A 22,043-nucleotide genomic window follows, 5' to 3' on the forward strand; every position below is an offset into this window, starting at 1 on the left:
TAATAAAACCGATGCCGTCCCTTAAAAGCTTTCCTATCTTAAGGCAAGCGCTTGGTTTTAACAGGGGGACGATTCCAAGACTGTCTGGTACAGAAAAAAATTCTGATGCCCATGTCTGTCCTGGTGGGCTTCTTAGGAGCAGGATCTTCTTTCATTTTGCAACCTCAGGGTGGATGGATGATTTTTCTCCCTTTTCTTGCTGTTGAGGTTTGAGAAAACAGCCTGCCCTGCTCTTCAAAAGCAGCCTTCAATAGCCTGATGGCCCTGGTGGCTGGGCCTGGTCGGGCCTGGTCTTGAGTGTAATAGTCTCTCCATCCTCAAGACAAAGGGCAGACCTGCCAGTTGGCTTTTTGCTGTTCAAGCATTGCTTGCTTATTTGTGACCCTCTTCCTCAACTTTTTCAGTCCGATTACCTCATAGATGAATTGGGACTAAAATGGCAAACTTCCAGGCTGTCCCACAGCTAATGCATCTTGCAGAATGAACTACAGTGCTAAAAAATTTTTTCAGATGAAGGACTGGACCTGGTCTTTGATGTCCTATCAAATGTAAATAGATAAAAAAGTTAAACAAGACCCCCCCCAAATCATCTGATTTAAATTTAATTGAAACTAAACTAATTGAATATAATTATGATTTCCCCTTTTGTCATATTAACAATTTGACTTGACAGCAACTTTTGCAAAGGCTTTCGTTTATTCCATCTGAAGAGGCTGAATTTGCCAGGGAGCTGAAAAGGTTTACAACCATTCATCAACAGTAAAACTTGCCTGGCAAGCAATGGCCAACAGAGCCAATTACAGCATCCCTCCAATAACACCATAGCATAATTAGGCATTAATACCATAAACCAGCGGTTCTCAACGTTTGTGTGACGGCGACCCCCGTCACACAAATGTTATGCGCATGCGCGGCGTGCATGGGGGGCAGGCCCCCATGCGCGGCGCCGCCCCCGGAGGGGAGAAAATGGCGGATCGCCGCCTTTGGCGACCCCCGAAAAATGGTCGATCGACCCCAAATGGGGTCGCAACTCATAGGTTGAGAACCGCTGCCATAAACTATCATAAAAGAATCTAATTCTAATATTGACACAGCAATTATCCAAAGAAGTTTTAATGGCAGATATATTCTGTTTTCAGACACAGGAAATAAAGGATTTGTACCCACGTATTAAATGAAATTATATTTCATTGAACCCCTTTCTGAACACCTCCTTGCTGACAGCTTATGCTGCTGAAATTTACAGAATACAAAGTAACATAGTGGAATGGAATTGCTTGTCTCCCAGAGTTGTCGATGGTCCATCACTGGAGGTTTTAAAAAACAGACCTATCTGACTGGAAGGTATAAGGCTTTTGTTAATTATTACCAGCATCTTCCTGTATTCAAATAGCATATTTTAGAACCACATTTATTGCCAACTCAAGTGAAAAAATTTAAATGGCCTTTTTGCTAAAGAACTACATTTATTTTACTCCAGCGTAGACAGATGACAAGTAAAAGACCTTTTTTCGCCAAGAAGCCGGCCTCCACCAGACCTTGAAGATGCTCAGAGAGACACACACAAACAGAGGCACTAAGATCGTCCCGACAAGCACTGGTTCACCACCTGGAGCAAGTGCATGTTCTCTAAGGCAGCCGCTACTCTCTCTTTGTCAGCAAGTTGCTTGTTTACTGTGGAAAAGCAGTCCAGGGATATTTTCAGTTACTGTGGCCATGTTTAGTAGAAGAGATGGGTCACTTCTCCCACCCTGCCCAGCGAAGGACAACCGGAAAACAAGCAGTTTATGAGCTCCCTCTTTCCCCCCAAAACCAGCAAGATGTTTACCAACTTATATTTAACATTTGAACAATACAAATGTGTGCATTTTGCCTCAGAGAGGCTCAAATATATGACTCTTATTTTTGCAAAACAAAAAAAAAGATACAATATGAAGGTAGAACATAAATTAAACAGATTCATATTTAGATAACTAAATGGGCATTTCTAAAGAACCAATAATCCCAAGCACAAAGCAAAACCTCTTGGAAATGAATTTGCCCTGTCAGCAGAGGATGACAAGACGGTCCCTGTCTGGCAGCTCTTCGTCAACCATGCAAGTTGGGATATGCACTTTTGGGACCTGAAAACCAAAAGCCATTTCCGAGGCTCCTGCTGCACTTTTTTTTCCTGATCTCACACAGAGGCCAGAGGGACCAGAAAAAGGCACTTTTTAAAATGGGCAATAAGTGCATCTGAATTCTCTCTGAAGCACCTTTTCTCTTTTGCATCTGAGCAGCTGAATATCCTCAACTCAACCTTGTCAAGATGTGTACTGAACATGAAACATAAAAACAAAACATTACCTGCATGCTCGGAAGCATGCGTCCCAGGTGTTATGTGGACATCCACCTGCAAAGGAGACAGGCAGTTCAAGTTCCCTAGAGCACTGATGATGTTACCTAGTTTGGGTCATGAAATGTCTGCAAGAAAATAACCAAGCCCAGAGAGCACCAAAGGACCTCTCACCCAGTTTGTGCATCCTCCTGAAAGGGATGTAACAACCCTCCCTCATTGCAATAATTCCCTTAGTTTTAATTTTCAGAAAAAACAATTCTGATTTTTCAGGTCAAGTATTAACCATGGCTCAGCTTCATTCAGTTCTCCTTGGATGGGAAGGAGGGGCAAGGACTAGAGGAAATAGGAAAGGGAAGAGGGAAAAAGCACTACTACAAAGAACCTATTTCTCTCAGTGACGTGAAGGGCCTTTAGGAAAAATCAAGTAATTTTTCCTGAGTACACGAGATGCCAATTAAAGTTGACTTTTTGAACAGAAAGAAAAATAGGTTAGCCAAATCTTAAGATACATATTGCAAACCTAAATGTAACCAAATTACAATGCATATATTTTAATTATTGGAGCAACTGGATTATTTTTCTTTCCCCTTCAAATCTGCTTTTCTTGTCTTTTAGATTATAAGTGTGCATTTAACATCTGTTTATTTCCCCAACCATTCTGAGAGCGCCTTCTCTTTGCCAAATAACAAAATCAGGGTTAACAGAAACCAAGAACTATCAGGCTCTCTGGATGCAGCCACCTGAACAACGTTGCATGCAATATTATGGAAGGTGCTTGGACCCCCATGGATCTAAGAAGCCCAACAGCCACCTTGAGAAAGAGGGCAAATCATAATGATGGATGATTCCTTGCTGAAATGAAGTGAGGGGCTGTGTGGAAACCAAAGGTGACGTCATAGGAGGTCTCTTGTCTTGCAGGTGCCCATAAACGGCATATGGCAATATGGTTATCAACACTACTCAAAAACATCAATAACCATCCTTTTCTCATTCTCATACCTTCTGTTCAAAGAACAGGTGGCATGGCCTTTGGAGAACTGTGTGTCGTGTGCCAATCCCATTCACTCCTCAACCTGCTCTCAGTAGTCATGCTTTATTCACTCTACAATGGGGCTACCTCTGAAAAGGATTTGAGAGCTTCAAAATGCCATTTGGGTAGTTGTGCATGCTGCACAATCTATACCTCTGCTCCACAAGCTGCCCTGGTAGCCATTGGCAGAATAGGCTATTACCTATTTTCTTCTTTTGCTGGATGATAATAGAGCATGAGCACTGAGCAGGATTTTTCGGAGCCCTTCAACTGCCTCTACCAACAAAAAGAGCACCGCTGAGAGACCTAGGTGAGATCCAAAAAAAAAAAGTACTCGATTTCTTGCTGTTATAAACTGTGGATTTAGAGTTTGACAGCAAACATGAGGTAGGAAAAAAGTGGCAGTAAACCTGATCTTTTTGAATACCAGCAAGCAGCCAGGTATCCAAAGGACCGCCGCTCTTGCTGAGGGCCTGGCCGGCCAGAAGTTCCCAGGAGGAAGAGCTTGTGGGTGGGAACAGAGAGGTTGGAACAGAGCTCCCAAATTCCCCGCGGGGTCCCGGGTGGGGCTTCAACGGCTGATGTCCTCCACGGATCTGCGCGCCGGGGCTCCTCTGTCCCCGCGAGGCCGGGACGCAGGAAAGTCCGGGGGCTGCCCTGACCCTCCCTGACCCCCGTCGCCCACCTTGAACCTCTCCGGGAGGGACCGGATCAGCTTCACTTTAATGGAGAGGCCGATGAGGGTCGCCATGCTGCAGTGCGGAATCGTGGGCGTGAACTCCACCGACACGGCGCTCTGGGCGTCGCTCACCTGCCGGGGGCACAAGGGGGGCTCAGAGGCGGCGCGGGAGCCGCGCACCCCTCACGCGCTCGGCCTCCGTACCTGCACGCGGAGCTGCTCCACCACGTTCAGCTCCTCCAGGGTCAGCGGGTGCTCGGGGTCGTGGATGCCGCGGATGAGATGTGCTCAGTCAAGGAAGGGTGGGCTGGGCGTGCCAGGGACCCCGACCCCCGCCCGCCCTTCGCCAAAGGATATCGAAGATCTCGCGGTCGTCGATAGCGTCGGGCAGGCCCTCATCCTGCTCGCGCGCCGTGGTGGGCCGCTCGCCCTGGCGCCGGTAGACCAGGGGGTTGGCGTTCTCCAAGCCGCCGCCAGACGGGCCCACCATGAAGACAGCAGGCCGGGCGCCCACACTGCACGGCCCACTTGCCGGGCGGGCTACTTCCGGCGTAGGAGAGCTCGTGCCAACGCATCACTTCCGGGCAAGGCCTGAGGGCGCAAGAGCCGGCTCGTCCCCCGGCGCCTGCGCACTACTTTTCCCGTGTGCCATCGGCCGCCCGTCAGAACTGACGGGATGGTGAAGAAGCAAAAAACTGCGTTATCGTCGGATCTCCGTGCGCTTAGCTGGGCGGAAAGGAAGCCCCCGTGCTTGGATTCCGGGATGCTTCCCGATAAAGCTCCTTGTCGTGTACCCTTCCCCCCGCCCGGCGAGGCCATCTTGGTCGCTTTAGTTTTGAAGGAAATTTAACCCTGGGGTGCCTTGTTCTCCCATTCTGGATGAGAGAGTTCCCAAAACTTCTCATTCCTTTACATATTTGATGTCACAATAATTACAATCAAATCCATTCATTTTATTCCATCCTTGGTCCAAATAGAAAAGCTGAGCTTCTTGGCTAAGCAAAGAGAAGTCCTCCTCAGCTGCTGAAGTCCATGGGCCTCTTTTGGGTGGGGGCGTATGGGAGAAGACCAATAGCCTTACTCCCAACGATAACTGGAAACCAGAGAAGTGAGTTGACCAGAAAAACAAAAGGCTCATCTTTTGTTAATGCCGAAGTATTCCCCAAACTGGGGTTTCAATTTGGCTACTTAAAGTCCACAGGGGACTATCTAGATCCAATGAAGTAGAGTTGGTGGATCACTTCCTGAGATCCATGGAGATGGCATTAGCTGTTGTCTGTCCAAAGATGAAAGTGCCAAGGACAACCATGAATATCCCATAGCTGACCACCATCCACCAGCTGAAATGAGGAGACAAAAACACAGTCAGGCCAGCAAGGAGAACAGGGAGAGGGATGATGGGTCAGGGCCAAGCACCTCTCTTACCTCACTCCTCCAGCTCCCTGAACTTCAGAAAGTTTGGTGTGGATGAGGCAGAGTCCTGGCAAGGAAAAAACAGAGCAGCAGAATTTGGCAGCCTATTAATGGTCTCACAGTGGCCACAAAGCTCGAGTCTACTCGATCCCAGTGAGAACGAGTCTCATCGAGAGCACCTTCTGGTTGAGAGGAAGCACTTTTACATTTGTGCTCCGTGACTTCCTGCTGCACAGGGCAAGTTTCTTAGCCAGGCAGGAATCAACTCCCTTCAGGGGTCAGACCTGGGCAAGACTGGCCAGCTGCCATGCATCAATCAGAAGGCCAGACAGGGATTCCCATCCCATCCTGAGAGTGCAGAAGATACCCTGCCTGTCCTCTGCCAGGCTCTTCCTCCCCCTCCCCGGCCTTGTCTTCTGTTCCAGGGAACATGAGCTGGCTCTTCAGGGGCAGCCATGGCCGCCTTTCTCTCCAATTCTGTCCCCAAGGCCAGAGCTGAGCTGAGCTGGTTGCAGCCTGGACCAGCAGGCCATCCAAGCACCGGCACGGAGAAGACTACCATCCTGCAGCGGGGAACCCAAACAGAAGCCGCGTTGCACCTGCCAGCCAGGAAACCTTTTCCCTACCTGGGAAGACAAAGATGAAGCAGGCGGCCAGCCCCCCAATGACTGAGATGACTCTGCCGATGTCCGGAATGAACAAGGCCAGAAGGAGGGTGAGAAGGAACCAGCAGATGGTCTGCAACAGGCGTCGGCGTCTCTCCTGAGCCACATCTTCATCCACAGTTTCCCCTTTGTAGCGCAACCATAGACCTTCCAGGACAGCTCTAGGAGGAAGACCTCAGAAGGGTCAGCAGACACCCCTTCCCACATCCCCAGCCGGCCAGCCTGCTCACCTGCCACAGAAGTGCAAGATTGGGTAAGAGGTCAGGACAGAAAGAATGATGAAGGCCCGCGCGATGGCTACTGGGATGTCATCCGAGGGGTAGGAGAGCAGCACATCCTGCTGCACACTCTCGCCAAAGGTCAGGAAGCCACAGACCCCTAGCAAAGACAGAGGAAGGCCATGGGAACACCAGGTGTTGCTTCTGCCAGGGCCTCGGCCAAAGCAGAAGCAACTGGACAGAACAAGCAGCTCGGTTTCAGGATCTGCTCCCTACCTGTGCCCATGTAGACAAAGAGGGCGATGACCATGGCTGCTGTCACGACGACTCCCCAGGACCTTACCTGCGGGCACTTCATACTGTTGAAGATGGGCACGCTGCTGACATGGCACTACAAAGGGGAGGAAAAGGCTTGGTAGCTGTCCTGGCTGAGAGGGGATAGCGAAGCTGCTTTGAGGCAACAGGACCTGGGCCCCCACCCCCAACCAGAACGCTGGAGTCTGCTGCACCAGGTCCCCAAGTCCTTTGTCTATTCAGGCGGGCATTATAGTAGTTGAGGATGTCCACTGCAAATGGACTTCATTTCGGTTCTGATTTGGAAACACCTATATTCACAACTAGGAATCCAAAATTCCTGGAAAAACATCCTCCTTAACCAAATGATGAAGCACTTACTACCTGAGTTTCATTCCAGTAGCTAAGAATAATTTTAACTGCCATTACCCTTTTTAACAGCCTGGCAGCTATTCCTCGCCACTATCAAATATTAAGCTACAAATGAAGAAAACTATAATTTAATTTTAAAAAATCTGCAAAACCTCACTGTAATAAAGACAAAAAAGATGCTTTATCCTCCAGGATTTCAAAACATATTTGAGGATAAAAAAGAAGAACTAATAAAATGGATTAAAGAACTGTCAGAAGAACCATCACGTGGGAGACAAAAAACTGATACTTTACTTATTTTTTTTTATCCCCAACACCACTCATAAAAATATAACCTGGCAAGCTAAACTTACTGACTTGGAAAGCGACATGGCAAAAGACTAGAGTTGGAATCAAGAAACATGATTCAATATATCAAAGGGAATATTATGACTAAACACTTGTTTGAATATGGTTTTTAGACACACACACACACACATTGTAAAAATTAATAAAATATATTTTAAAAAAGATTATGCTATTGCAGCGGTTCTCAACCTATGGGTCGCGACCCCATTTGGGGTCCAATGACCATTTTACGGGGGTCGCCAAACAACGCGATCTGCCATTTTTCCCCCTCGGGCCACCGCCGCGCATGGCGCCGCCGCGCATGGCGCCGCCGCGCATGCTTGCTGCGCATGGGGCGGCTGCCACGCATGGGCGCTGCGCATGCGCCGGGCATCTGTGTGACCGGGGGTCGCCGTATAAAAAGGTTGAGAACCGCTGTGCTATTGGATTGAATACAGGGTCACTTACAAGCCCTCTTCGTCATAAGAGAAATTCTTCCATCTGCCACATGCGGCCTTTGCCTTTTTTCCCCAGCCGTCATTTTGAATCCTTGCTTCTTCACTCCCAGAGAACACCCACGCTGGGCAGATGCCTGCAGGCCACTCTGCGCCCTCTCAGGATCTCTAACTGCCCTTTCTTTTCAGATGCAACCACGTCGGTTTTCATCTGTCGTTTCTCTAAATCACTGCTCAGGAAGTGGTCAGCTCATGTGGGAGCCACAACCCAAAAAGACCCACGCTTCCTCTATAAGCCATAACACATCCCTCACAGGCTGAAGTAATAAGAATGGCGATTTCCTCCTTTGTGTTTCCTCTTGTGCTCAGCTAGGAACTTTCTCTGACACAAAATGACCCTCTGGCCCTTTGACTCCCATCACTCACTTCTGGCCCTTTGGAAAACCACTGATCCAAAAAACTTGGTGTTGGAGCTGCAAAAGACATTCATTCAGCTGTAATACCCAGTACGTCACATCACTAATTTGCAATCATGCGAAAGAAAAAAATCTGATCCAATTTGGAGGACAACTGAAAAGCCACTCCAGCTACGTGTGTGCCCCGACCAGCCCGGAACCCATTTCAGACTGGTTTTGTTTGACACGCAAAAAAAGATGCACAGGAACTAAAGGGTGCCTCAAGATCCTGAGAAGCAGATTACCTCCTCCTCCAACAAGGATCATATGAAGGGACTCATTCAAACTGCCAGCAAGGGCCGGGGAGTGGGGGTAGCTGCTTGAGCATTACCTGGAAGCCAAAGCAAATGGTGGGCATGGCGTTGAAGACAGACACCCAGGAAGCAGGGCTGTGGGAGGAAGAGGAGCTGGGTTAGCTGGGGCTGGATCCTTCCTCCCACAAGCTCCTGATCAGAAGAGAGTGCAGAAGATATCTCAGCCAAGAGCTTCCCCCCTCCCATTGGCCAGATGTACCTGGTGGTGATTTCCTCCGGGGAGATCACCTGATCAGGCCAAAAATACTTTATGATGACGACAATTGTGACGTACCAGGTCCCGATCACACTCAAGCAGCTGAAAGTGAGCAAAATTTAGGGATGTGGTGATCAACAAGAAACATTTCATATATACTTTATTTCAATGCCCAAAATTTCAAAAATGTATATTGCAACCAGAAGCAGGAGATCCTATTGATTTAAAGAATGGTTTAAAGAAAGCTTGAGATACGCATCTCGGTAATCCCATATAGGAGATAAATCGGCAAAAGTTATGAAAACCGGGTTGACTGACTTCAGCTTCAATGCAAGATTACATATCATTGGCACCCAATTCCTGTTAGATTGGCACAAGTATATCAAAATTATTCTTCCAAACGTTCAAGAGATTATCAAAACAAAAGGGTCAATCTTTCATTTGTGGTGGTCATGCAATAAAATTATACTCTAAAATCTTTGGGGAGGTAAGTGCTTTCACTCATCCAAGAACTGAATGCTCCCCAGAGCCAGGCTTACTAAACCACTGAGCATTATTTATTTATGAGCCAAAATAATAATTGCCTAACATTGGAAAACTCAGAATAACATAACAGAGTTGTGAATTAACTAGGTGTCTTTAACTGCTACAAAAAAGTCATAAAGTTAAAATTAATGAAACATCAGACAGGAACCGTGCTTATCAGTTCTTATAGTTTATTTCAGTGGCAACAGATTATCCTCTGCTACACTTCAGACAGATGGCAAATGTGTGTGACAGTACCTGTCTAGGCTCATTGCAGTAGATCTCTTGCATTTCCTATTTTTTCTATTCTCTATGGATTTATATTAATACACTTACCTGATATTATTTATTAACGTTTAATAAAAAATATATTTAAAAATAACTGCTTCTCTATGCAACTTCTCTCATCTTTAAATTTATTTATTTGTATCCTAACTTTATTACTTTTAAATAACTCACGGTGATGGACATATCCAAATACCTTCCTCCTCCTCTTTGTCCTACAACAACCACTGCTGTGAGGACTAAAAGAGGAAAAACCAGCTAATCTTCATAACTGTGGCGGACTAGAACTCACAGTCTCCCCCTTTCTAGCATGATGCCTTAACCACTAGGCAAAACTGGCTCCTTTAAGTTAGGTTAAATATGATTTTAACTTAGCACAGGGAGGGGTTGCCGGTCTGGAGAAGAACAAGCCTGTGGAAGGCATTCAGGATGAACATAGGATTTTCCCTCCTGGGATCCAGACTTCTGCTGCTGCGAAAGAAACAGCCCCTCCCCCCCATTGGAGTTTGTCTTATAAAGCAGAACTGAAAGTAAGTTTGTGGGTGGAGGTGGAGAGAAAGGGGTGAACACAGGAAGACAGACAACCTCCAAGCCAAAGGCAAGCAGAAGCAGCTGGCAGACAGAAAACCAGAATTCTTGGACCTGCCAGCGTTGCTAAGAGGCAGAGCTGAGAGGGGGCAGCAAAAAAGCCCACCATCTGTGTGGATTGGTCCTTTGGGAGATATGGACACCAGTAACAGACCACCACCCCCAACTGGCAGGTACCTGGCGTATTTCTGGAACCCAATTTCTTTGGGAATGGACAGTGGAAGGATGAAGAGGATGGCCGTGAAGCTGATAGTGCATTTGCGATCTGTGAACCAGCAGTTCCTCCCTTCTTTGGCGCAGCTCTTCATCAGGACTGGAATGACTTCCGGAGACACAAAAAGAGAAGTTGGCATCCAAGGGCCCAGGCCAACGAGCAAGTCCTTTATTAGCAAGATGAGTCTGCTGAGAAAAGTGCTTGCGCCAACACCAGGGGACTGAAAGTCAGCAACACCCCCTTAGAAAAACCGTGGAGAAATTCTAACTGTGGAAGACGAGAAGCGCTGAGGTCACCAGCCTCAGAGGAGGTACGGAAGGTGAAAAATGGGGGTCAGCCTACTTGATTATGTCTGGAGTTCAAAGTGGACTGCCAAAAGAAAGATGTTGCCCAAGATGGGACCAGGGAGGAGTCTAGGGAGAGAGCACCCCATGGGGTCCACTGCCACACTCACTCTTGTCCTGCTGATCCCCAATGATAATGAGGAAAGCAATGCAGGTGCCAAAGGTATAGATCACGATGGCCACCTCACACAGCACACCCAGGACTCTGCCACAAACAGCCCACACCACTTCCTGGTAGGTGCGTTCATTACTGGCCTGGGAGCAGTAGGCCAGGATGACCAGTCCGCCAATAATGAAGAGCAGCAGCCCCTGCAAGGGAGGCAAAGAAGGGCAGAGTTAGCTGGGGAGACGGGCACCCAGGCAGAACAGCCTTGAAGACACAGACAACACACAGTTTGCAGCAAAGTGGGAGGGCAAGGCAACCCACTCTCCACAGGACAAGCTTTCTGTTGTTCTATGAATGGATGCTGCATGCAGGATCTCAGACCAGGCCCTTTGGGACCCCAAAGGGCATTCATGGAGGGAGTCAGCACTGGCCCTTCTGGTGCTTATGTCTGGCTTACAGAGCCCTCCTTCTCTTGCTCCTTGGGAACACTCAGGCTGGCAATAAGCCCTGCCCAGCAAGGGAAGGCAGTGGAAGGCCCTGGGCCAGCACCGGCTGCTTGGGGGCACCAGGTGAATTTCACTCTGCTCCCCAGTTTTGGTCCACGGAGGGCAGCCAGAGTGGCAGATGCTTGCTGGGCCACTGGGGAGCCTGCAGCATCTGTCTGACAAAGTCCCCGAGACTCCCTCCAAGGGCAAGTCCCTTTTAAGGCGCAGGAAGAGAAGCCTTTCCCACAGGTAACGGAGCCCTAACGCTGGCTCTGGGCGGGCAGCACTTCACCATCTGCATGGCGATTCCAGCTGCCACTCCGCCGGCCATCCGGAAGGCCGCGGGGAAGTTGAGCAGGCCTGCGCCAAGCGCAGCGTTCACCACGATGAAGACGGCGCCCAGCATGGAGGTGGCGGTGGAGGCAGGCCGGGGCTCCTCTGCGCCGGGGCTCTGCAGCAGCAGGGCCCGCTCGCTGCTGTCGGCGCGCCACTCCCAGTCGCCATCGTCCCTGTTGATGCCCACGTGGCTCTGAGCCATCTTCTCCTGGTGGCAGAGTCCGGCTTGTCCCGGGATCCAAGCCACGCATCCCTCGGGCCGCCCGGAGGCTGCAGGCGAGGCGGAGGGTCCCGCAGGCCACGTTTCTGGGGAGAGAAGCGGGGCGTCGCCCTCAGCCTCCCCATCCGCCCCCCAGCGCCTTCCCCCCGTTGCTTGGGGGCCCCCACCGGCCCCGAAATCAGCTGTCGTGAACGAAGCAGCGATTCAGGGCAGGCACAAGCGGCGGACAACGCGAGGCGCGGCCTGTGGCTCCCGAGTAGGAAAGCGCGGCTCTCCGCCGCGGGGAAGGACGGAGCCCACCGCTCTCGGGAGGCCCTTCCCGGGCGCCGCCGGAGAAGGCCCCGCAGGCCCGGCCATGCCCTTGGGCCAGAGGCCGCGATGGCCACCGGGGCTTCGGGTGGGAGCCCACCAGGCCCGACCCGGGGGCGCCGGGCGTTGCCCAGGGAGGCTCCTGCCCTTCGGGGGCTCCAGAAAGGGGCATGTCGGCGGTTCGGCAGGGGCATCGCCGGGCAGGCGGCCCGGGCTCTTTCCGGCCACGTTCACACGACCCGACTTTTCCCGGTCGAGACTGCCCGGGAAGGAGCGCCTCCTTGGGCGGACGGGCTCCCTCCCGGGACGCCCCCCCCCGCCACTCACCGCGCCGCAGTCTCGCCCTCAAAAGACCCGCGGGCGAGGCAGCCGGCCCTCCCAGCGCGGGGCGAAGTCCGGCCCCCGCCCGGCCCTTCCCGCTTACCCTGCGGCGGCGGCGGCGCCCTCCCGGCAGCGACCCCCGGCGCGCACAGGACGCTGGGAAACAGAACCCCCTCCCCAGCTGTTTTGCCGGCCCGCCCGCTACGAAGTCGACAGTCGTGGGGTGGGCTAGATGATCTCCGCGGCCCTTAGCTGCCTTTCGCCTCTGATCGGCTGAAACGAAGCCCCGCTTTGGAAGACCTCGCCACGCGCCAGCCCAGGCGCCGCTGGATGCCGAGCGCATTTCCCAGCCTTCCCTGGTGGAGCCAAGGCCCAGCTGAGCCGGCTTCTGTATCCACTGCTGGTCCCCACAATCCACCTCCCTCCCTGTGCAGCGTCCCAAGAAAGGGGAAGCCTAAAGAAGAATCCCAGACCACAAGGCTCCAGATGTATAGCAGCTTTATTAGAGAGGGAGGGAAGGCAGAGGGCTGGCTGAAGCCCAGCAGGTCCACAAGAGGCAGATTGCCCACCTCTCAGGTCCAGGGTGGGGGGTGGACCCTGCCTGTTTGCCAGGCTGGAAGAGGCAGCTGTGCGTATCTTCCAGAGGCAGTTTTTTCAGCAGCCGCATAACTACCACGTGTCTCTTTCTGCAGCTTGGCTTTCAATATGGAGGCGTTAACTGTTCCACTGATTCATGTAAGAAGAGGCGTCACGGTGGATGGGCCACGGGAGGCGTTTGATATCTGTAGCTGTGCAGGTCACTCCGTTTCCCAGAATGCCTCTCCCCACTTGGGATTCTGAAGGACAATCACACAGTGCAGGTGGGCGGATGCTAGGGTTGGCATGAACCAGGCACAGGACAGGTACATAACTAGTAAAGCTTGTTGGCTGATAAGTTGATGGCCGCTTTCTCCTGCCCTCTGCTTTCAGATGGGGGGGGGGAACATTTAGAAGTTCTTAAGATACACATGACAAAATTCAGGGCTCCATCATATAAGTGTTCATAATGTAGAGGGGTTGCGGTGCGAATATTCGCACTAAACATAATTTTTAAATAGGGGGTTTCCCAAAAATTCCAAAGGAAAGGAAAGGCAATTTAAGGTGTTATTGATTATTAAGAATTAAAAGTGTCAGTGAGTAAAGCTAACTCCTTTCTATTGGGCAATGAAAAAAAAAAGCCTCATATTCCTTTCATAGGAACAAGGGGAACTTTTTCTAGCAAGAAAAAAAAAAAGCCACTTTATTAGCTTGCTTTGAATCCCTGGGCACAGAGCTTGGAAGAGGGATGTCCACTCCAAGCAGGCAGACCGAAAAGGGTGCATTTGAAATTAGGCTGGCTATTTATGGGAGCTGTAGCCCTGGGGATGGCTACACTCACAAAGAGTCTGAGAGTCTCCCAGCCCAGCTCTGAGGATGCCGAAGCATTTGCACACAGGACCAGAAGACATCTCAAATGATGAAGGGGGGGAGGCCACACCACACAGCTAAGTGACGGATGGTGAAAAATGAGGGAAATGCTTGTGCTACTTGCTGCTGTTCCTTATTCTCCGCCCGGCCTAGCCAGAGTACGAAGCCATCCACACAATCCTCCCTGTTCACTTGGACACCTGGTGGATGGCGTGAGCTAGATAAGCCACGTTGCCCGAGGTGACGCCTGCAACGGAGATGCGGCCATCCTTGGTCATGTAGATGGAGAATTCTTTGGTTAATCGCTCCACCTGGAAAACAAAAGATTCGGTTCAGGGCGAGGCCTTCCCAAGATCCAGCAACTCATCTTCCGAGGGGCCTGGCTGGCCAGCCAAGCAGCAGAGACCCCCTGAAGTGCTTCCTTCTTTGCTGCAGTAAGGGCAGCAGCAACCTGGGAGGAGGGAAATCACTCAGTTATCCTGCGGTTTCTGGGCATCGCCAGCTACATTCATTATTTTAATTTTTCACTAATTTATATGCTACACTGCAGCAGAAGACTTATTTCGATACAACACAATGAAAGCTAAAAGCCCAGGTGATTCACCATGACCAAGGTGGGGGCATTTTAGCAAGGAGTTCGAGGAGCACAGCAAGAACATGAGAAGCCCCCTCCCCCTGTTCTCTGGAGCCTCTCTGGCCAGCAGACCAGACCCACAATTCTCAGTGATTTTATTGCCCTCCCCCCAACTGACACGACTGAACCTGCTGGCTCAGAAGCAGGTAGGCAGCCTGCACAGTTGTTTCAACTGTGAGAAACACAACAGGGAAGTCATTATCTTGTACGCCTGAAGTACATACACAAAAAACCCCAGCTTGCACCTTAATAAATTTTAAAATTAAGTATCTGGCTTTCCTGTTAGATTTGATTGAGTCATCAATCAAAGGACATTTTCTTTTAATCTGTTTCAAGAATCTAGAGCAGGGATTCTCAACCTTGGCAACTTTAAGACTTGTGGACAGGAATTCTGGGAGTTGAAGTCCACAAGTCTTAAAGTTGCCAAGGTTGAGAACCCCTGATCTAGAGCAACAGAGAGCTAGTTTGCTGTAATGGTTAAGGTGCTGGTCCAGAAAGTTGGAGGCTGTGAATTCTAGTCCCAACTTAGCCATGGAAGCCAGCTGGGTGATTTTGGGCCTATCGCCAGGAGAAGGTGAGTTTTACTCCTGCCTTAGGCATGAAAGTTGGCGAAGTGGCTTTGGGCTAGTCACTCTTTCTCAGCCCAACTCACTTCATAGGGTCATTGTGAATAGGGTGTGTTGGATATGTTTGCTGCCTTGAGTTATACATATGTGAAAGTAATAAAGGCAGGATATGAATGAATGAATGAATGAAAGAAAGAAAGAAAGAAAGAAAATTGGGCAGCCTCAATTTACAAACTAACCTAAGATCTCCATTTTAGCCCCTTTATCAAAGCATCTGGAATTGGGTAGAGATGAAAATAAGGGTCCCTTTAAAGCAGGGGAGACATGCAAGGCCATCTTGGAAGCCCCCCAGGGTTGTGCTGCTAAATAAAGGGGGCAAGAGGTGAAGCTCCTCTCCTGAATGGAGCCCAACTAGGGTTGAGGCAGCCCAAGGGCTCTGGACACCAAGCCCACCTCCTCTTCTTACCTGTTCTGGCTTAAGTCCCGTAAAGCAGAACATGCCAATCTGATCAGTGATGTGCTGCCAGTCATGAGAAGAACCTTCCTTCTTGAGATTGGCCACGAGTTGGGTGCGCATGCCGATAATGCGGTCAGCCATTCCCTTCACCTCTGCTAGCCTGCCCAGAGAAGCCAGAAAGGGTGCTCAGCAGCAGGGGGAGAAGATACAGCCCTCCTCCACCTCCACCTGGGTCTTCCCCATTCTGCTCCCCAGGCTCCCCCATCTCAGAACCGAGAAGGAGAAGCAAGCCGACTTGGAAAAAGGTTCTTCCAACCTCCAAAGGCTTGTTTCAAAGTTGAGGCATTTCCGTAAGGACAGAATATTTGGTCCTGAAATCAGTTAGACAACTCCACTTTCCCAGGGTGAAGGAGATTCAAAAGATACCCTAGGCTGGTCCCTGTCACTTGACAAGGCCACCCCACCACTGAGGCCACCCCACCACTGGCGCATCCAGGGGCTCCCTTCAAACCCTTTACAGCTGTGCCAGGAGCAGCCCAGCACATGGTGCTGTGTGGGCACAGCACTCAGTCCTGACAGGGTCTCACCCGAGGCCCACATCTCCAAAGGCTTCTGGCTCCAACGTAGAGCAAAGCCGCAGCTCTGTCAGAAGGTGGCCTCTGCTCCCCCTCCCAGCTCACTTACCATTCCTTTCGCAGATCAGGGCTGTTTAGGATAGTGGAAGCTATCCGAGCCCCATTGAGGGGGGGGTTGGAATACATGGGGCGGATCAGGATCTTGATCTGGGACTCCACTCTCTTGGCTTCATCCAAGTCCTTGCAAATGACAGTGAAGGCGCCCACACGCTCCCCTAGAGACAGAAGCCAAGTCCTACTCCAGCAACACCACCCAGTCCCCCTCTGCAGCCCCTCGGGCCTCCTCCCCTGGCCCGTTGACCAGACAAACCCCTGGCACAGCCCTATTCTGAAAATGATCCATCATCCTCAGATTCTTTCTTCAAGACATGAAGAAAAGTGCCAAACCCTTCCTTTTGCTGCCCCCCAAACAGCAGGAGGCCTTGTGTGTAGAGAGGAACACGGAAGCGCAACTCCCTTTTCTGCTCTATTACACGCAAGGAGGAGTGAAACCTCCCTGCAAGGAGGAGACGGGAGGACAGGGCAGCTGGTTCAAGGTCCGGGCTCACAGACGCACCCCCTCCCGTGCATGAGTGGCCCAGAGGCCTGGGCACTGCAGCCAAGGCAGAAGCAGGCCCTGCCAGATGAAAGCCTTGGCCATCTTTTCCCACAGTGACATCTGTGCAGCCAGACCAGACCAGGCCAGGCCCAAGAGAGAGTGGGCAACTTCATTTAGTTGCACCCTCCATTTCGGGGTGAGGGCTGCGTCTAGTGCGCTGTTGAAACCCAGACCCAATTTAGCAGGTGGAGAGAACCCTAGTGTGGCTCTTGACTGGCTGCATGGGTGCTGCTGTACCCAGATGGTATGAATCGTCCAGCAGACGGACCCAAAGCCCCTGCACCCTCTGTCCTGCAGGCAGGCTCTTGCTAGCCACCTGTTTCTGGGAACAGCCCAAGAGAACCCCCTCCCTTCCCTCAGAGAGGTGGTGTCAAGTCACAGCATCCCCAACTCTCCCGGGGACACCCAAGAAACTCCCCTTTCTAGCCTTTCCTTCCACTCTGAAAGAGGAAGGGCTGAACTGTCCTGGGGGCAACAGACAGGCTTACCGTAGAGGCCCATGTTCTTGGCGTACGACTGGGAGACCACAATGTTAATGCCTTGCTCAATGAAGTGACGGACGGCCCCTGCATCTCGGTTTATATCCCCACTGGCAAAACCTTGATAGGCCATGTCAAAGAAGGTGAAGAGATTCCTTTTCTGGAAAAGAGTTTCCAAGGGCAGCCGCTAAAGCAGAACACCCAACTGCTGGCCTTCCACTTGTATAAGAGGATAGCTCAACAAACAAAGAAGAGTGTGGTCACCCTGCCTGGCCCCACCGCTCACCTTCACCGCTGCCGCCAGCTCCTTCCATTGCTCCGGACGAGGGTCCACTCCAGTGGGGTTGTGAGCGCAGGCATGGAAGAGAATAATGCTCTTTTCTGGAATTTTCTTTTAAAAAGAGGATGTGGGAGAAAGGCATGGATCACGATCCCCTTAAATAAGAACAGTTGAGTAATTTCCCTATTACGAAACATGGACAAACCTCTCTTCTCATTGCTGCAGTTTCGTGCATGGGATAAGAGAGCCCCTGCTGACGGAATGAGCTCCCACATACCATCTTGGCTTTTTAAAAGTGGCTTCAGGACTTCAGCTACAGCCGGCCTTGCCTAACGCTGGGGGTTTGGAGGCTACATTTTCCACACGTGTGACTCTCCCACCCTATATAAGTGTGAACTTACAGAAATGTCCTCCAAAGCTCCAGTGAAGTCAAAGCCGCATGTTTTGGGGTCATAATATCGATAGCTTTGTAGTTGCATTCCGGCATCTCTGAAAATGGGGGTGTGATTCCCCCAGGAAGGCTTGGGGAGGAACACGTCACGGCTGGAGTTGAAGAATCGTTGCTAAACGAAGAAGAAAGGAGAGGCAGATGAGTCGGAGCTTCTAGACCAGCAGTTCTCAACGTTTGTGTGACGGCGACCCCCGTCACACAAACATTATGCACATGCGCGGTGCGCATGGGGGCGGGCCCCCCGCGTGCGGCGCGCATGCGCGGCGCCATCCCCTGGAGGCGCGGCGCCGCCCTCACGCGTGGCGCACATGCGCGGTGCCCCCCGAGGCGCGGCGCCGCCCCCACGCGCGACGCACATGTGCGGCGGCGCCCCCCGGAGGCGCGCCACTGCCCCCACGCGCGGCACCCCCCGGAGGTGCGCCGCCGCCCCCGGAGGGGACAAAATGGCGGATCGCCGCCTTTGGCAACCCCCGGAAAGAGGTCGATCGACCCCAAATGGGGTCGCGACCCATAGGTTGAGAACCGCTGTTCTAGACGGCTCAAGGAGTCCTGTTCTCTCCATTTAAAGACCTCAAATCAGAACTCACCAAGAAGTTGGCTCCAACCCTTAAAGACCCGGTTCCAGAAATTGTCTGCACGGTGACATACTGAAAAGATGCAGACAAGGTATGTGAGACATCCAGATACCAACAAGGAAAAAAAGAGATTGTTGTGGATTAGCAAGCACTGAGCTGCTCTCTATTTTGCAGCTGAAAACCTTAAAGAAGCAGGAAGGGGAGACTAGAATCACCTTCCCTCAGTGTTAATAGTTACAAAGTTGGAGAAGGGAAGTTCCAGAAAACCCACAGGGCCGCAAGTTGTATACCTCTGCTTTGAGGGCAGTCATGCTCAACCAATTGAAAAGAACCATTGCAATTCTCAACTGCTTTTATGATACTAGAGAATATCAATTGAACTTGAGTGAAGTTACTCATCACAAAGTTTCAAGGCCACACAGCCCCTTGCTTGGGGTGATTTAATCTGTGCAATGGGCGGGACTGCATGGTCTCAGTGGGGAATGTGAAAACGGAAACCACTCTTGCGATACAAACAACTCCGAAGGGCCCATTTTTGACTTTGGGAGAGCTAAGGGTTAGTTAATCTCCTAGTTGGTTTCTCAGATACAGCTAACCTGCCTTCTTGTGGACATAGTCACTGTATGTTTTGAGAGATCAAGAGATCACATTAAACTGTAGGATTGATTCGTGGTGGCACATCCAAGCTAAACATAAGGAAAACGTGGAGTTTTAGCATTTTCAGACAAAACTGCACTTGTATGTCCCACATATTACCTCTTCCAACAAATGGAATGAAAGGAGATGGTTCACCTGTTGAAATGCTGCCTCTCTGTGATCTAGAATCTCCAAGTGCTTTCAAAATTAGATGCACTGTCACCGGTGGGTTATACAGTTGCTTTCACCTTTTCCAACAGAATTTCAAAGGCTCAGCTAAGGTCTCTACAGAAGTCAACTCTTCATCCACAAATGATCCAAATCTTGCACAGCAAAGACAGGAATGCACTTGATAAATATTTCATTTGGCTCCTTACCCGGCCACTTTGTATAACCTCATTTGTTTCTCCCAAAGCCAGTTCAGCTGATGCCTTGTTGAAGTCTGCAAACCCAGATATGGGCAAATATTCCTTGTCCATCTTCTTAGCAGCTATCTGGGCTTCTGCCTAGACCATAAAGACATTCAATTTACTTACTGATTTCTCTCACCTGTCAATTGGAAATATTCACCCAATACTTAATTCTAAATAAAGCAGGATTGCAACAGGGAGGAAAGGGAAGTTTGTAGGATTATGAATACAATGTAAAGAAAGAATTAGTCAAATAGATAAGCAGTAACCACTTTTCTAGCTCAGGCCCATTCTGCTGCACCCGTTTCTCATTCCCTTTGTTAGGCTTGCCTTCTGAACTCCCAAGTAGTCAATGCCCATCTGTGGTTGCTTTCCTGACACTTTCAGTGCAGAAATAAATTCAGATTGTGCTGCCCCCTTCTCACATCTGCAAATTTGTCCTCTGAACTTTGTTAATCTGGCAGCAAGATCTCTCAGAAAAGCTGTATCGTCACTTATTCAATGCAAAGCTTGCACCCCATTCATACTTCACTCATTTAAATTTTCATTTCAACTACTGCAAGTTATAAACTACTTCACCAAACCCTTGGCAATAATTCAGCAATTTCTTACAGGCAGATTGAGCATTTGATCAAGCCATTCCACCAGTCTAATTCAGGCTTCTATAGGTCTTAAGTGAGAGAGTTCACGCTGCTAAAAGACAGCTATAGTGACTCTGGTCAAGATGGGACAAGCCACACCAGGTCTCTGCATTAGATTCCATCATTTAAAGGCTATAACCCTTTTGTCTCTGCCTGACTCATGCACCAGTTCAGCCACGTTTAATTCATTTGGCAGCCCGAGGCAAGAGAGAACTTAAGAAGAGCTCCTGCCACCGGTGGTCTGTCTTTTGCCCACCCGCCTGGGCCATCGGGAAACGGGCCAAGTTAGAAGCCATTCAAATGCAGCCTCACTAGGACCAGAGTCCAACCGCCCCCATTTAACCTCCGGCCCCGTCAGACAGGCGGGGGAAAGCCGCTTACTTTGCGCACACAGCCGAGCACGAAGGGCTTCCCGTTGTCATCCCGGTAAGCCCCGACTCCCAGGTTCATCTTCTTGGGGCTGGTGTCCCTCTTGAAGGCCTCCGTCACCCCCAGAATAGGGTCGGGGGGGCCCATCTCCACGTGGGCCCACCAGGAGCTGCAGCGTCCAGAAAGGAGCGGTCGGGCCTTTGCAAGGGACGCCGGGGATGCCCAAGGACGGGCAGCCAGCGCGCTCGCCCAAAAGGCACCGCCGGCAGGAGCGACAGGCGTCAGCCCACCCACCCCCCCGCAAGCCGAGGCCTCTCCAGGCTAGCGCGGAAAAGAGCAGCGCTCGGCCTGCAGATCGCACGGAGGGCCGCCCGCCGGAAGAGCAGGGAGCCGGGCGCTTTACCGCAGAGCCCCGGTGAGGCCGGGGCGAGGCAGGCCATTGCCGCGACGTGCCAGGGACGCTGCGGGCGGAGCAGCGGGGACCCCCATCCGGCGAGGGGCGGAGCGCTCCCTGCGGCCGGGACGGGGCGGCGAGAGACCACGACCCCCTTCCCGACGCGCCTCCGCTCCAAGGGCGCAGAGGCCGCCAATCGGAGGCCGCGCAGGCGTTCACGCCCCCCGAACCACCCAATCGTAGCCCTCCGTCTCGCCACGGGCTCCGCCGAAGGACAAAAAGGGGTCGCCCGGCTTCGCCCCTCCGAGGCCGACCGGCTCCTCTCGGCCGCGTTCCGAGATGCCGAAGCCGTTACCTGGCTCGGACCGCGAGGGCGGCCACGCGGGGAGGCAGGAGCGAGCGGCCACCGGAGCAGAGGAGCGCCATGGCAGCGGAGCAGGCGACGTGATCCTGTGAACCTCCTGATTCCCGGAGTCGGAAGGGGCGGGGCTTGATCTGCTTTGGGCAGAAGTCTCGACGTCCCGACGTTTCGCGCACGCGCAACTCATTGGGCTGCCATTGAGGGTTGCTGGTGCTGCCGGCGGCCTCTCGTTTCACCGATGAATTTCGGGGATGTCGGCGGGCCTGGCGCACCCGGGTCAAAGGGGGCGCGGTCCCCTCTCCTCAAAACAGACACTCCCTTGGCAGCTGCTGGCTGGTCCTCTGGGGCGAAGGAGGGCCTGAGGCCAACTTGGAGTCCCGGGACCAACCACATCTCGGGGAAGAGAGATGCAGATCTTTCTCCAAAACCCCATGAAAGGCCTAGCTTTCCGAACAAACCCCCCCCCCATGGCAGAAGGGCACTATAAGAAATTGGTTACACGTGGGGAGAGGATCTATTTTAGGAAGAGATCTGCAATAAGAGATCATCGGATCTCTTTGGGGGAGGGGCAATCACAAACACACGGGGAAACAACTTGCTGGGAGTAAAGAACCCTTTTCTT

The 22,043-nt window shown here is 51.4% G+C and overlaps 3 protein-coding genes across 5 annotated transcripts; all 3 read right to left on the minus strand.

The window, feature by feature from the left end:
• Window positions 1-1,446: 1,446 nt before the first annotated feature.
• CIAO2B (cytosolic iron-sulfur assembly component 2B) lies at window positions 1,447-4,639 on the minus strand. Its single transcript, XM_039353616.1, has 5 exons — window positions 4,405-4,639; window positions 4,252-4,331; window positions 4,054-4,179; window positions 2,347-2,392; window positions 1,447-1,674 (listed from the first exon to the last, which is right to left on the minus strand). The coding sequence occupies exons 1-5, from the start codon at window positions 4,535-4,537 to the stop codon at window positions 1,577-1,579; spliced, it is 483 nt and encodes a 160-aa protein (XP_039209550.1). The 5' UTR covers window positions 4,538-4,639; the 3' UTR covers window positions 1,447-1,576.
• Window positions 4,640-4,979: 340 nt separating this feature from the next.
• Window positions 4,980-12,883, minus strand: SLC38A7 (solute carrier family 38 member 7). 2 transcript variants are annotated; one of them, XM_039353608.1, is made up of 11 exons: window positions 12,496-12,883; window positions 11,596-11,945; window positions 10,823-11,021; window positions 10,332-10,476; window positions 8,760-8,858; window positions 8,578-8,635; window positions 6,620-6,734; window positions 6,356-6,503; window positions 6,087-6,286; window positions 5,473-5,527; window positions 4,980-5,387 (listed from the first exon to the last, which is right to left on the minus strand). In XM_039353608.1, exons 1-11 carry the CDS (start codon window positions 12,830-12,832, stop codon window positions 5,285-5,287), a joined length of 1,809 nt encoding a protein of 602 aa, XP_039209542.1. In that variant the 5' UTR covers window positions 12,833-12,883; the 3' UTR covers window positions 4,980-5,284. The 2 variants fall into 2 exon arrangements, with proteins under 2 accessions (XP_039209542.1, XP_039209543.1); XM_039353609.1 differs by having other exon boundaries at window positions 5,285-5,387; window positions 12,593-12,831.
• Window positions 12,884-12,970: 87 nt separating this feature from the next.
• GOT2 (glutamic-oxaloacetic transaminase 2) lies at window positions 12,971-21,547 on the minus strand. 2 transcript variants are annotated; one of them, XM_039353614.1, is made up of 10 exons: window positions 21,070-21,221; window positions 20,679-20,835; window positions 19,624-19,752; window positions 18,623-18,682; window positions 17,986-18,147; window positions 17,591-17,695; window positions 17,314-17,464; window positions 16,277-16,442; window positions 15,602-15,752; window positions 12,971-14,246 (listed from the first exon to the last, which is right to left on the minus strand). In XM_039353614.1, the coding sequence occupies exons 1-10, from the start codon at window positions 21,153-21,155 to the stop codon at window positions 14,124-14,126; spliced, it is 1,290 nt and encodes a 429-aa protein (XP_039209548.1). In that variant the 5' UTR covers window positions 21,156-21,221; the 3' UTR covers window positions 12,971-14,123. The 2 variants fall into 2 exon arrangements, with proteins under 2 accessions (XP_039209548.1, XP_039209549.1); XM_039353615.1 differs by lacking the exon at window positions 21,070-21,221 and adding an exon at window positions 21,416-21,547 and having other exon boundaries at window positions 14,109-14,246.
• Window positions 21,548-22,043: the final 496 nt, after the last annotated feature.

Source organism: Crotalus tigris, unplaced genomic scaffold, assembly GCF_016545835.1.
Source record: "Crotalus tigris isolate CLP2741 ecotype Arizona unplaced genomic scaffold, ASM1654583v1 scf7180000018525.42219311030:4301911, whole genome shotgun sequence".
Taxonomy (NCBI): domain Eukaryota; kingdom Metazoa; phylum Chordata; class Lepidosauria; order Squamata; family Viperidae; genus Crotalus; species Crotalus tigris.